Source organism: Clavelina lepadiformis, chromosome 8, assembly GCF_947623445.1.
Source record: "Clavelina lepadiformis chromosome 8, kaClaLepa1.1, whole genome shotgun sequence".
Taxonomy (NCBI): Eukaryota; Metazoa; Chordata; class Ascidiacea; order Aplousobranchia; family Clavelinidae; genus Clavelina; species Clavelina lepadiformis.
In genome coordinates this window covers 16,808,613-16,824,466 of record NC_135247.1, presented here as the reverse complement: position 1 = coordinate 16,824,466, position 15,854 = coordinate 16,808,613, and the positions used below count along the sequence as shown (strand labels likewise).

At 36.7% G+C, this 15,854-nt stretch overlaps 1 protein-coding gene across 1 annotated transcript; it reads right to left on the bottom strand.

Moving 5' to 3' along the window:
* Window positions 1-216: 216 nt before the first annotated feature.
* Window positions 217-12,123, bottom strand: LOC143468377 (cleavage and polyadenylation specificity factor subunit 1-like). The gene is made up of 35 exons (XM_076965559.1): window positions 11,920-12,123; window positions 11,724-11,751; window positions 11,370-11,503; window positions 11,150-11,230; window positions 10,758-10,927; window positions 10,518-10,658; window positions 10,109-10,248; window positions 9,849-9,959; window positions 9,567-9,660; window positions 9,331-9,418; window positions 9,137-9,247; window positions 8,967-9,021; window positions 8,765-8,850; window positions 8,608-8,682; window positions 8,040-8,204; window positions 7,866-7,931; window positions 7,525-7,702; window positions 7,140-7,282; window positions 6,614-6,810; window positions 6,131-6,314; window positions 5,786-5,885; window positions 5,596-5,705; window positions 5,134-5,232; window positions 4,851-4,970; window positions 4,450-4,602; window positions 4,128-4,244; window positions 3,670-3,848; window positions 3,320-3,461; window positions 2,738-2,890; window positions 2,219-2,365; window positions 1,918-2,065; window positions 1,441-1,596; window positions 1,072-1,201; window positions 703-841; window positions 217-512 (listed from the first exon to the last, which is right to left on the bottom strand). The coding sequence occupies exons 1-35, from the start codon at window positions 12,061-12,063 to the stop codon at window positions 465-467; spliced, it is 4,332 nt and encodes a 1,443-aa protein (XP_076821674.1). The 5' UTR covers window positions 12,064-12,123; the 3' UTR covers window positions 217-464.
* Window positions 12,124-15,854: the final 3,731 nt, after the last annotated feature.

The window sequence follows — 15,854 nt, the reverse complement described above, 5'->3', positions numbered from 1 at the left end:
TCAACCTGAGAACGGCCAAAGTACCGGCGTTTTCTTTGTTATAAACTTGTGTGATAATCCAGAAATGTTGAAGCGATAACCACGGTAATGATAACAACGTACTGATTTCAATTTAGTTTTAACTATGCATAATCTTCTACGACTGCTGGTTGCACTTGCAGGTACTTTCTGAAAGTCTCCAGCCGCCTAACGTTGTAAACAACGTACGCCGACAGATTAAACGAATAGAACATGTTGAAACGATTAAGAGCACAGCTTTTTTTAAAAAGCACAAGTAGAAATCGAACAAAACAATTGTAGTCTTGAGGCAGTGCGCTGTAATATAGTAACTATAGGCAGACATGGCCGCATTCTAAGTTACTCTCCAGCTGTTACGTTTCATGACGTTTTTCATCGCCAAAGGCACCGATTTCGTCAGAATTGTAATTCTGACGCCCATTATGACGTGTAAAGATCCAGTAATTTCACATGACACAAGTAGCTCTGTAGATATCCATGAGATCGTCCAGAATCTGAAAATATAATAGCGTCGTTGTGGAAACAGCAAAAATTATTCAGCATGTTAATACGTTATTCAAAAACTGCAGAAAAAGTTAACTGTAACTGTACAGTGCACGCTATGAAACGAAGTTCGTTTAACCTCGGCTTAAACGTCCACAGCATTACTACGCACTAACTGACCAACCAATTACGACGTGTTACCTGTTCTGGCGTCGTTCCAATCTTCTTCGACAGTTCATGTCGTTCCAGATGACTGAGGTTCTTAAACTTCCAGAGTAAATCGCCGTCTAAAATATTCTTCATGGGGTTGATCAAAGCTCGTTGTTGGGAGCGTATGTGCCTAAAAAGGAAAACGGGAAGTTTCAGCATCACCGAGGTTCCTTGTGCGTTTCACTGTTTGAACTGATTTTTATGAATTTATGAAAGAGTCACGCAATCATGTCATTTTTACCCATATAGCCCGCTTTACAGTGCTGATAGGCTGTAACAGCACTTAGATTTTAAGACGTCACAGTTTAAAGGGCAATATCGATCAATTTGTTTACGACCGTGACAACTGGCATTACCGACCTGAAACCTTTGGGGTTGAGACCAGCTATGTGCTGTAAACCGCCGACCATCGCGTTTTGCAACATGAGAAATCGTCGGTATATTTTCTCGGTGATCGGTAAAACATTGGATATGCCGCCATCCAAGGTTGCTGTTGTAAAGTGAAACAAAGAACTGGTGACACACATGAAGAAGGTGTTAAAGTAATTAACCGGCAGTGCTTGAGTGCTTGAGTCTCTGGGGCAGTTACCTTTATAACGAGTGCCCATTAAAAAAGTTTGGAAGTATTATGATGACCCGACGCAAAATCTTAAACCCGCCAAAAAGACCCAACTTGTATAAACAAAATGTCACTGAACACAAGAATTATTTCTACTACCCAGTACCCACCCATCATAGTGACGTGGGCACCAGCGTAAGGCTCATTCGCCGATCCCGAAGCACGATCGAACAAGCAAGCCCCAATCCTCCACATGCAGTTGACATGGGCGCCAATGTGTATATCTGCTCGCCTGATCAAGCGACTACCACCGTTGCTTTCCAGGGCTGAAAATCATACAATATTATTTAAGTTTCAACGATCAGGTAAAAACTGAGTAGTTCTACGGTAAGCTTACGCTTTCCGGAATTAGACCAACAGAAACCTGGTCGTTTCAATTAAAGCTCATGTCATAGAATAATCAATTGGACCTTTACTTGTATTAAGTATAAGTTAAGCAAGCAAGCTTGTCAATCATGAAATGAACTGAGCTACATGGTTAATGAAATCCAAGCAGTGCTAGCCCGTACCGAGCGTGAGCAGACAGTTTCATCGAAATAAAAGATTACGCGACCACCACACCTTCTTGTACACGATGCTTAACTTACATTCGGGATCATAGATAAAAAGAACTAAGTTTTTATCTTGGTCAGAAGTGATGAATCCAACAGTGTTGCCGTCGACCAGCAAGTCTGCTGTGTACACTTCCAGGGGTCGGATGTCGCGACTTGTCACCGAGAGGGTTTTAAAATCTTCCTAAAATCGTTACAAAAATACAAGTTATGGCAGTTATGGGTTAACATTATTGGTTGACAAACAAGCAAAATTTCGTACAAATACAATCTTCCTATATTATTTTAATGGCAGGAATTAGAAGAGGGTTGTTCTCTTCTTTGAAAACCGTAGTACCTGATATCTTAATAGAGAGATGCTCCTCTGTATATCTGCGACCACCGCAAAGCTTCGAAAGCTGAAAGCGTGGTGAATGTAGACGTTTGTGTCGACGAATGCCAGACCTTTTAAAGACTGATTGTCGTCGAATTTCCAAATAAAGACCTAAACATTACTTAACCTATTTAGAAAGCGGTCTGATTTAACACATAAATTTTCTGCTTGTAACTTGCACAGAATTCTCCCGCCAGGATCGTATTAAATTGCAAGGCGATGACTTTTTTTAGATAATAATAAGGCTAGATGTTCTAAATTTGGAATATTTATGTGTGACACTTACACTGCAGTAATAATGGTTATGTATGTTACAAACACCGCTAAATTTTTTTTCATGTTACCTAGCGTACTACCTTACTACCTAACTACCCTAGCGTTTCAATGCCGATTATCTCGAAGACTGGGCGGGGCAATTTGGGTGCAAACTCAAAGAAAATTGGATAAAAAAAATATTTTTTGTTTAAATATCCTTGGACTGACCTTTTGTCCAATAGCAGCAAGCAAGCTGCCTTCTACTCCACACACCGCAGTCACAGGACCCTTCTGTTCTTCCGAGTAAAGTTTCTTCAGTTTGTTCCTGGTCAAAGGTTGTCCTGGCTCCGGAACTACTTCAATCACCTCAAGGATAATGATCTAAGGCAAATCAAGAATTTTCAGTCATCTCCGGACTTTTGAGGAAAAGTGACAATGGCGGATCACGCGAGACGCAAAAGTTGCGGAAAACCATGAACCGTACTTAAACAAACAGTAATTTAGATATAAAGAAAAGCTGCACTGATCGTTCAATTCAACCCACGACCGGTTCAACTTAGGACGAGTAAACCCAGAACAATCCAACCAACGTAACATTAAAATCTCAGGACAATTGAACCCCAGGATTGACTTATTCAACTCACAGTTACTGGTTGGGTCATTCTAGCCTTAGCCGTCCTGGGTTGAATTGACCTACAGCCGCTGTACTGCGAGGTCTAGTTCGTTTATCGATGATCAAGAAAATATTCTACTGTAATTCTTACGACACTGAAATGACGTATAATACTCGGGATTATGACGTTATCATACCTTTCCCCGCGAGCTCATTTCCTCTCCCATGACGTTGCAAGTTCCGATGACGACATAATTTTGCCGCATGCTGCTGTCCGACCCGTGACTTAACCAAACATTCTTCATACACGTCACGTGCTCAAACTCGTCCATATCAATTCTAAAAATTAAAGTGTGAGTTTTTTCATTGCTTTCCGACTAACGATTGAATTAATACATGAGCGAGAGAGAGAGAGAGAGAGAGAGAGAGAGAGAGAGAGAGAGAGAGAGAGAGAGAGAGAGAGAGAGAGCAAAACTATAAAAGGAAAAGGATAAATTTTCGTGCTAAGCAGGAAGCAGAATCGCAAATATAAAACTTCAAGAAATACCTGGCGTTCGGTATCAATTCCCAACCGATCGGGGATATCAATTGAACGGAGAACTTGTCGATACTTGGATACACGAAGCGATCGTCTCTCTCCAAATCTTCGTATTCGCGTTCGTTGTCACAGTTGAGGTAAGGTAACCTGGTGCATGGCTCTGATACGCTTGTCACTAAGGCGTAGACCTTCGCAAACAAGAACATTATCTTCAGGAGTAGTTGGATAACATGTTGCCATGGCGTCTTGTCTTGTTGTTCACATTCCTGTGGTGTCTAGTTTTTTTTTAATTTGTTTTCGACATTAGGTGAGGTTTCAATTAGGATTCCGACAATTTGCTGTTCGAGTGTGCACGAGTTGTAAGTGGTAAAAACTTGTAATTGGATGTTGTCAAATAATTATGACGAAAACTGAAGCAATTTGTGTTTTGATGCGGCCACCATCATCATTAGCCGTCAATTACTTACCTTGTGCTCTATGGAATACGTGAGAAAATGTGGCGTGGAACGGAGGAAGACTTTGCGTACCGGCCATGCGTTGTCGTAAGTCATGTGCGAGGGTAACATGCATATTCGCAATTCCTCCTATGAATTTATAAACGTTGTTATGCTGAGATGTCAACGGAAGTAAAGAATTCTCGAGAAAACGACAAAAAATTCAAAGCAAATACCAACCAACTCGCAGTCAATCGTTTTGTTTGTATTCAGTAAAGATCAATGCTTCATATTTCTATTAAAGGTCACAGAATGGGGAAGTCAAAGATTTCGAACTGTCTGGCTGTGAAATTACCTGCTGGTTAAAATAGAGAAAACCGTTCGGGCAATTGACATTATGGAAGGGCACAAAGCAAGAGACAGAACCATCCACGAGCATGGGGTGACATCTCAAGGCTCCACGAAAACCGCTGACGATCCAGTGGGGATATGGGCCAGAAAGAAAAACCTAAAATTTATTGAATTTTTTTCATTTTGAGAAAAATTGGCTCAAGCATACACAGTAAATATTGTTTGAGTAATTGTAATATCGTCGTTACAGCATATACTCTTAAACATAACGCAAAAATTGTAAAGCTAAAAATACAAATATTTCTTCTATATATGTAACCTGTACTGTTTTTTCTCTCTTCCTATAAAAACTCTTGTTTCCATGATATTTTATATAATAACTTTTGTAACACTTGATTGACTTACACCTGTATAACCACCGATATTATCAAACGGTCGAAGTCGCTTGTATCTTTTTGAATATGATTGTTCTGAAGTCATATCATGAGTTCCCGGGATTCTTCGCATCATGATATTATGATTGACCTGCAGTGGTGAATATCTCATGATTGAAATGTGATTCATGACTTATTTTATTCGTTGAAGAATTGAGTCTGTTTACGTAATATTCTTTTCTAACAAGTAATCACTTGATGTGCAAAATGCAGCTTGACACGGATAAAAGTTATATCATAAGAAGTGTACCAACCTTCTTGAATCGAAGTTGAAGGGAGTTTTTCCGAATGTTTTTCTCGCTTGATTTAAACTTAAACGCTTCATAAACCAATAATTCTTCATCTATACGAGCCTATACAATAGAAATCATAACATCGACGCATAATTAAATGCAAATTACTGTTTCACTGAAGTTAAATCACAAAACTGTTTTACAAAAGTCAGTCAGACTGGTAAGATAAGAAATTCGATAAGAAATATGTCATGGAGTGAACCAATTAATTACAATTAAACAAACGTTGAAATCAGAATATGTATTTGAATTCAAAGTCATGCACTAGTATATGGTAACTTTGGACAGAACTGAAAAAATAACTTAAAGGGCATGATTACTTCGGACTGAATAGCGACAGCCAATCGTTTACACTTTACAGTATCCAACCATAAACCCATCTACCCAGAAAAGTTCTATCTGTATGTAATTGAAGCAACTTACTAATAGGTGCGGCCGACTGCCTTTGTAACCCAGTCCAACCAAGAGCAGCTCGTATATTTGTGGGTTATCAGAAAACCTTGAGTCTGAGGTTGAGGTTCTCTCCGAGTCACCTTGATTAAATTTTGTGGTATCATAAGCACATGACACAGCAATGATATCGAGAAAGTTCATTATTGCTTGTTATACTTACCAGAAAAGGTGTGTGAGGCGCTGGTACCAACGAGTAACTTTTGTCCAACAGTAAAATTTTTGACAACATAGACCAAATTGAGATGGGGCATGTCATAAACCTGTTATGATAAAATTATTACAGAGAATAACGAAGGAAAAGTCAAAATATTGACATTTATCAATACAATGAATGTGAAAACTTGCACAATATAGTCAACTACTACTATTACCGGCACTAATAAATAAAATTAACAATTTAATTTTATCAATAGTCTGATAGCTAAATTTAACAAGGTAAAACAAGTCCGATTCTAATTTACAGGACTGAATTTAAAACATGTTAAATTTAAAACAAAAGTAATACCTCCAGACAGCCATTTTCACGGACCACAACAGCCCAATAGGTCTGTTCTGTGCTTTCTCTTATTCTTGTCGCATTCTCTGTGGTGGTCTCACTTACAGACGGAGTGACTTTTGGAGCAGTAGAAGGAGTAAAGATTATATCGGGATCTGACTCCCCATAAAGTAATTCGTCCTCCTCATCAGCCCTGGATTTTAAATGAATATTTTTATTTATTTATTTTTATTTAAAATGAATATTGAATATCATAAAATATGATATTGATTTAATTGAAATTGAGTGAATTACTGAATCGTTGAAAATATTAAAAAATCTTCAAAAAGTTAATATAATTTGTTATTTAATTTAATTAATTAATTATTTTTGTTTGTTCTCTTTGAAAATAAAAAATAACACTTAAATGTTTAAAATATTTAATTTTAACTCAATTAATTTAAAAACATTGGAAAAGTAAATTAATTTTCTAAAATTAACAAGTAGACCGACGTGAATGTTTTTCCTTCCATCAGTTTCTGGCTATTTGATTCATCTTTCTGCGAAAAATTCCACTTTTCTTTAAAAGAGAAATCATCGTCTGACAAAAGCTCATTGGAAGGTGGGGCAGGTTTGGGTGGTTGACTCTCATTGGCTACAAACATTCCACTTTTGTCGCGATACAGACACACACATCTTACTTGGGGTACCTGCAATAACAATAAGATAGTCAATACCACAACTAAGGTAACCAAAAAGACAGTGTCCAAATAATAAACACATGTGTCCGCTTTTCACTTTAAATGAGTATTCTTAGATACATATTAACAAAAAAAAAATAGTTACAGAAATTATGTGTGTATCCATTACTATGAACAAAAACCCTATATTGAAAAAATCAACCACCAAAATTATCAAAAAATGTATCTTACAATTTACACAAGTAGTAACAGTTTTTTCGTAGACACGAATCTTAGTCAAGAAATGAAGTTTAAATACATGGCACCCATCTGATATACAATCTGTCTCCAAAGCTTACCTGGGTAAGTGACGGATTAGTGCAATGAATTTGAACCCCATCGCTCCCTTCATTTTCTTCCAAGGTTAACATCACAAACTGGCCGTCAGCCGTGAGTAACATCGCATATGGGTCAGCAAGTGAACACAGTACTATGGGTGACCCTGTCATAGCAGCTCGAATTAGAACAGAAAACTTAAGTTTAAAATGATACCCCTTAGCGACCTGCCTATAGTATCTACAACTGTTATGTAGGCATCAACTACCATCCATTATCGAATAAATAATGTTCAAAGCTCATGTCGAGTTTAAAAATATTAATGGCCAAAGTTTATCGCAGTACCCCGTAAAACATGTAAAAAAAGAAAATCTGATCTCATGATACAGCTAAAGACAAGAAACAAACCTAAGTCAATGGGGGTTTGCTGCAGAAGTTCTACTCCATCCATGAGACAAATTCCGTTAGAGCAAACTTGCAGTATGAGGTTTCTGTCGCCACCAATGTTACCAACAAACACTGTCGCCTGCCGAGTGTTATAGCCGCTCTCTTCTACTTCCATAATTTCTTTGCCAGTTTCCAGGATCTAACGGATAAAGAGTTTTGCAGCTATAGAACCAGCTAACTTATAAAGAGATAATGGATCTCAGTGATAAAAGAGCATAAAAAATACAAAGATCACCAGAAAAGCCAAGTCTGAATGGAACTTAACTTAAAGTAAGCAAGCTAATAAAATAAATAAAATATACCAAAGTGGCATCTTCTTTGCTTAGGACTAGGTAGCCATGTTGATCGGTAAACTCTTTATCTGATGTCTAGAAAACAGTAAATATACAAAACAAAATCCGTAACAATAAATCCAGGGAACTAAGTTTCACTGAGTTTGTCGATGAATACAGGAAAACCTAAGAATATCACTTCACCTGTTTTGCTTTTGTCCGAACTGTCCACATGTCATGGCAACCAGGGAGTTCAAAGGTCGTTACGACCTGAGGCTTGACTGTCCGTTGAAGAATGCTCAAAGCCCCGTTTTTCCCATGACCAGATAAGACAACAAGTTCAAGATCGGACTCGCGTTGAGATACAAACTGACAACGTATTTTCATTAATTAGACCCAGAGCCCAGCCTTGGAAAAGCAATTTTGGTAGGAAACACAAAAGAAATGCGTAAATATATCTACATCAGAATAAGCACACTACACTATAGATAACAGATTTTATATTAAAGTTTTCAATAATTTTGAATAGTTTCAATCAAGTTGGAGAGTATGGGACATACTACTAAATAAAATTGAAAAAGTTGTAAAATAATATCAGTACAAATTTTTATTACGAAAATGAGATTATTCTAGTATTGAGATCAAGGTAGGCCCCTTCACAAACAAAAAATGTAGATAAAAACATTTTATAATCTTAGTGAGCTTCTTATTCTCCTTATTATTAGGAAAATTGTTATATTGCTATAATTAAAGTTGAAAATTGTTAACTAACTTCTTCTGAAAGAAAAGCAGGTTCGCCTAATTCTGCTCCACCACAAGGTCCAATGTTAAGTATGCTGTCACACACCTGTGTTATGAAGGAATATGTGTGTGGTTAAGGCGTATTCATGAGAAATTTAAGACCATTCTGTGGAGAGTCAATGACTTACCTGAAAATTGTACGAAGACAGGGGTTCCGAAGTAACAGTGTCTCGACCGTACATCTCAAGATCTTCGACGTCATTGCCGTCTGTACCTGACAAAAATTAAAAAATAAATAATATTCGGCAAAATAAAATTAACAAAAAATAATGAAAATAAAACAAATGAATTTGAAATGAAAAGGAACAAAAGTTTTGAAACTAAACAAACCTCTCCACTCGGCAGCAGTATTGAGTCTTTTTCGTTTCGATGCGGGTTCCGTAATCTAAAAAAAATCATTGTAATGCAAAGTTCATCGATGTAGAAATTCAAACCTCATTTTACCTAATAGAATAAATAGGATAAAAAAATGTCCAACAACCCCCTAAAAACTTCATTACCCCGACGGAAGCGGAAGAAGCTGATTCGGATCTTGCTTCCGTGTAATAAAGAAGAAGAGAATTTCCGAGCCTGGACCCCAAAAATACGAACCCATCGTCCATTGCTGTTATCTACGTAGCACCGATGTGTTGGTTACGTTACGGCAAAGTCACAAATAACTTAGATGTTCTGAAGTGTTTTATAAAATACTCACACAGGATGAGAGTACACTTGACCCTGCTTTGTCAAAATGAAAATTTCTGACACTTCGCATGCTGTCCACCAACAAAGTCAAGACATATCTGGACGACGAACATAAGCAAGATTGTTAACAGCAAAATCTCCAGTGTTAAATAGAAATGGGTTTTATTTTAATTATTTTAGATGATAAAAAATGTTTTTGATAACCAAATGGTAAAAGCATGATTCTAGCTCCAATAAAATATTTACAGGTCGCCTCCTTTGAGAGCAATAATCAAACTTTCCGGCGAAATAAATGTGGCCTGTGAAGAGTCAAGCGTAATGCAAATCCCTTCTTGCGCTTCTGTAACATTTTTGGACATACCATAGTAAATAGCACTGATTAAGCAGGGTAATTTGTTTTCATATAATAGTATACGAGTTCTATTAATGTTAATTATGTAAAAATCCATTAAATAGTCTATTTTTGTTATCAACAATTTAACAATAATATCGTTAATTCTGATAATTAAGAAACAACAAGTATCTTACTCAAAGGAAAAGAAGTTGAATTTTCCGTAAGTGAGTTCAAAGATGCTCCATATGGTGGAACACTTTGATTCAGATACAGCACAGAATTGATAGCAAAAATAAGTACACCACCTGCAAATGTCACATTCTTATTAGAACCCGAAGAGTAACCTATATTATTTGTTATAAACACTTATCGAAGCAGTGGAAGGGGAAGCTATGAAATCATAAAACCAGGTACAACAATTTTTAACGGAATGGGTAGTGCACATCAAACTTGCCTATTGGCTTTGGAACTGGATATGCATATCTACAATCAAAAGGAAGTCCGTGCAGTGACCATATAACAGGATGTAACCTTTCAGTCATGTTTAGTGAAATTGCAACAATGTTACAGGTATCTTGACGCAATGCTACTCTCCTGCATAACATAACAAGTGAGCAATCAACAAGCAGACACTTAGAGTCAATATTTTAAGAAGGTGATATAAAAAGCAGATAAAACCACATATATGTATTGTTAGCAACGAAAAAGCAAATTCGTTAGGAGGCAAACAAATTAAATCACAAGTACTAATGGTAACATACGGTACAGAAAATAAATTAACTTTAATTGCTTAACATTTTGATGCAGCAATGACCAGCATTAATAAAAACGATTGGCCAAAACAAAAAATATAAAAAGCATACCCAGACCATGTACGAAGTGATTCAAAGAGAATAAGTAACGTAGGTTCATAGTAACCGTGCAAAAACTGCACATCTACAATTCGCTGTAATCTTGAGTCGACTTCACTCAGATCTATGCTGTAACTTGTGGCAGGGGGTGGTCTTTTGTTGAAAAACACGGTTTAAATATGCAATTTTCAGCACATACTTTTCAGAAAAAGCACCAATGAAATGTTTTGATATAATGTTGTGGGATGTTACCTTTGCGTGACATGATCGCCTATGAGGGATATTTCATCTGGGGCAATGGTGACATCTTTTGTTCGAAATGGAATAATTGCAACAGAGTTTGTTGAAAGTTGAAGGGACGCACAACGCCCGTCTGGATCAACACTTATCTTGGGCAAAGTAACTCTTTGCAACAAACCGTCCTAGATATTTTAACAAATTAACAGAATATTAAAACAATGGGGGATTACGAAATGATGGCTAACAACGATATTATAAAAAATATAATTATGAGAAATATCTTGACCAACATATTTAAATAATTCACTTAATTCCCAGTGCTCTTTAATAAAGTGCACAACACATCAGATGTCCCAGAGGATTGTGTAAATGACACATAACTTGAAGCATGACAAATAACATACCTTATATAAATTTTCTTCAAAATAGTGCAGAGAAGATGTTTTGATGTCATGTGTTGCTGTGTCGAATTCGACTATGGACAGCTAAACACACAATATATATCTTAACTGATATTTAAAATCTGATATAAAAATTTTACAAAGAAATTATATGCAATCTATTGCATTGTTGTTTGCAGGTCTGTGGCATTCGCAGACAGTGACAACACATTTACCAACTGACCTTTGCTTCTTTAAAGCTGAGCAGAAGAGAATCTCTAGTAGTTCCATTCAATCGAACATGTTTGACTCCGACAACATTTCCAAATAATTGCCATGAACCAAGTAACTCCAATTTATCTTGAACCGATGAAGTGTCTTTTTGGGGGAAAAATTGACAGAAAACAGTCAATTAAGTTTTGTACTTTGAGTGATATTACACAGTCAGAGTAAATAACTATTATAAAATCATTCTGAATATTACCACTGGTTACTTTAATTTTCTATTTAATTTGAAGTATGCTTGTAATAAATATCAGATTAGCTTTGAAAGGAAAATGAAAGCAGTTTCAGATGATATAAAACATAGGCTACTCACCACCAGTATTGTCATTCTTCACCTGTACCTAGAGAACAATTACAAAAATGGTAACTAAAAATAAAACTTGAAAAAGAGAAGTCAATATAATATAAATCTAGTCAGAAACACAAATAGTGAGTTCTATCAAGAGGAAAAAATACTTTGCCCAACTGTATTAATAACTGTGAGTCTGGTTTTTGTTAGGTGACCATACCTCAATATTTTTGTGAAGTCGATACACAGAAAGCTGAGAGGCTGCGGTGGTGACCAAATCTTTTGCTGTCTCCGAAGTGAAGTTACAATAAACACATTGCTCCACACCAGTTGGTGAATGCAGTTGCTGGTACCAAGCATACATTCTAATCTGGTTACCACTAATAACCGTCTTTACCTCTAGAATTTAAGATAACACTGTCACATGTTGACAGCTTAAAAGCAAATAACGGAAGTACAAACTGTGCGATACTGATTTGGACTCAAACGAACTTAAACTCGTTCTTAAACGACTTAAGCGTTAAAAAACTTAAAACTTAACGACTTAAACGTTAAACTCCATTCCGGTTTTGTCACAATCACCTAAATTTTTTTTGACTAGTAATTCTACTTGAACACAGCATGTTAACGCCTTGACTGGATCTATGATTAGGAACCTATGCTGAGAGACTTAGTACAAATACATGATTGTAGAAACGATTTATATTTTTAGCAGTTTCAGCAGAACAGTTTCTACTGTCTTGGCTCTTGGTTATAGTTTTAACTGCTATTTACCCCGATTGCAATGCAATGATTTAAGCAGCAAAGAAACAGACGGCTTACCATTTTGAAAGTTAAATAATACTGGTTTGAAAACTTAGTAATGTTTAAAGCACCGATTCTCAACCAGGGGTCCTTGAAGAATTTTCCGAGGGTCGGCGTCCAACTGTGGCACATGCATGACTCATCAAAAACCATGTCAAACTTTATCATGTTCAAAGTTATAAACAACGGTTGTTTGAACCCCAATTTATAGTAAATGAAAAATTAATTTAGGTTTCAATGCAATACATCGTACCAAAATTTGTGTTTTTTCGCACTTGATTTTTCATTAAAAACTGCTAAATTTTCCAATCTGGGTATGCAAAAACCTTTTGGTTTTAGGTTAATTCACTTAAACAGTACATCCAGTATTGTAGGACAGTCCAATAATACTTTTAGCATACATATGTAGCAGAAGTTACTTTAAATAACCTTAGACAACATGACTTTCAACATGACATGCCACTTTTTAAGACCTATTGTTACGACCCTAAATTTTTCTATATAGCTCAAAAATACCTATTTGGTATAATTGGAGACTAATTCATAATTGTATAACTAATATCTAACTCCTTAGTCCTATTCCATATGTTTCTTTGTTAACTGACGTACCAAGGCTTTGGGTCTTTGATTTCAAGAGTTACCATTCAATCCTTAGGTCGCCCTTTCTGCTTGCATATTTTCTAAGTGCATTTTGCATGACTTGGCATGTGTGTGCTGTGTGGCACATGACAATCGATATTAGTCCAAGACACAGTTATCAGTTATTTACATCATGTTGTTTGGTTTTTTTGTGGCAATCGTGTTGGTATGGAATGATAATTTTTATCCTCTGAAGAAAACCTCTGCACAACTTAAACCCAGCGATGATTCCCAATCGCTCAAACTCGGCTTACCGAGCTAGCCTTTGTACAAGTTCCAATTGTCACAGGATTTTTATTTGGTTTTTTGATTTTTTTACGCTATATTGTTCGAGTTTAGAATTGTACACCAGGTCCACTAAAAAGAGCAAGGTGTTATTAATACCTTGCCTAAGGCCATTATAACAATAGCGTCACTAGGTATCGAATACAAAACACAAGTCGATTTTTGCACAGTGTTTCCTTTTTCCAAAGTTGCAGTTGGACTGGAAAGTACAGTAGTTTTCGACAAGAAATCATGAGTGCAAGGAAGCAGTTTTGGTGTGATGGCGTACACTGAAGCCATCAGTGGAAAATTTGGCACACATAAGCGATAAGCCTACTGTACTGACATTAGGCATACACATGAAATTTCTCAACGGGCATGGCTGCAAGGGGAAAATTTTCACGTTGAAGGAGGTTTATAATAAACAAAGAAGATAAAGTCGTTGGTTGCTTGAACGACAAATTATAGCCTATAATTTCAGAATTTGCTAGCCAAATATAGCCATTTCATAGTTTAAATTCATCCGTACAAAGATTCATTCGAGTGGTATACATTATATATATATATATATAATTTACCCTGCAACTTTGCGTTTGTGGTACCTACCGTTTCGAAGCGAAATTCTACCTGCAACGCTGTAGCGATCAGCTTGCCACTACCACTTTAAGAATAAGGGACCACAATCTGGCAGGATATTGCGCTTGAATTTTTCCTTAATTTTAGGCTATCATAATTTGAAATGCAGTAGGCCTGCAACAGTACATACACGTATCTTAGCATCTGGAAGGGAATTTTTTCCATTTGAATTTAGGTTAGTCCCTGGGACATTAGCCTTACTTAGGCCTAAAAAGAAATGACAAAAAGTGGCACATTTTCCAGCTTTTCTGCGCTTTCTGATTCCAATTCAAAAAGGGGGAGCCCCACTATTGTAGCGTGATCTTGAGAGAATACGTAGTTTTTGCTGTGAAGCAAATCCTTTCAGTTCGTTCAGTTCCAAAAAATAAAACAATGTTAAAATGCATTTATAAAAACTCGGCAACCATGGCTCAAAAAATGAGAAATCTCTTCCGAGTTAACGTCATGTAAAGACTTTCTTCAGTCCGAGGATAAAAATTCTCCGACTACCCCAGCACCGACGGTTGTATAGGCAGGGTTGCCATACCGTCCTTATTTCTAAGATTTGTCCTTATTTTAAAGGTCCGTGTCTTAGAAAATATGTTTGTCCTTTTTTCTAAGAAATGTCCTTATTTTCACTTTCGTCCTTATTTTTAGGGCGGAGGTTCGTATTTTGGGCATTTTGTCACCTTTACGATACCATTTTGTACCAAAGAGATACCAAAATTATGAACATGCAGATAGTGTAGGGTTACCATATTTTCGTGGCCTAAAATCCGGACACTCTTTAGTGCCCACTAGCGGTTTTTAAAATGAAGTATGAACACATTGTCTGTCAATATGAAGTCACAGTAGCAATGCTTTGCCTATCCATTGTATACTGGAGTGGGTTTTTGAACATATTAGTGTCGTGAATTCACTAGGCTATTGGGCCATCTCTGATTTGATCTCTGGTGATCGGTTTGCAAACTAAACACTCTGCTTCCCATTCATTTCTACCCTTTCTGAAGCATGGATGTTTTGCTTGCATTTCATCCGTGAATTTACATTTTCGCTTAGCCATATTCTACAGTAAAACAATAACAATATTAAATTTTAGCACTTAACATATTCGGCTCGCATCTTCAACTAGAACAGGAGGTCTAAAACTTATGGAGAGGCGCCCCACCTTGACGGTGCGAACAAAACCCGAGCCCCACTTCGAAATCATTAAGTATTAAACAAACGACAATTTCCTTGGTATTCTCATTTGGTCTGCAACAGACTTTTTCTTGCGCTATTTTTCTACTGCTTTCACTGCTTTATAATTTTCTTCAGCGAATATAGGCTACGCTCTTATCGTTTCAGACATGTTCTAAATTTTGCAATATCGACCAAGATATAAGGCCTTCAGCTACTAGCCCAGCTCCACTCATCCATGTATCATTGTATCCCAAATATTGTCTCGCTGTATTGTCGTTTATGACGTAACAATGAAATTATTACCCGTAACGCAACAAATAATTTTAAAAAATTCCGGATATTTAAGCATATTTTAGCATTTCCCCCCGGACGCAGTTTGAACACTAAAATTCCGGACATGTCCGGGGAAATCCGGACGTATGGCAACCCTAAGATAGTGTCTTGTTTTGTTGTTTTTTTTTAGGAACATTGGTTGCTTTCTTCTGTTGTACACTGTTTAAGGTGGTATTCGTCTTTCATTTTCTAGTCGTCCTTATTTTTGAGTTGAGACTGATGGCAACCCTGTGTATAGGTCATCTTTATTCTTCAAATTCGCTCTGCAAAAAATACCCGTAACATCCCATTTTCTTATTTGCTTACTTTGGGATTTTT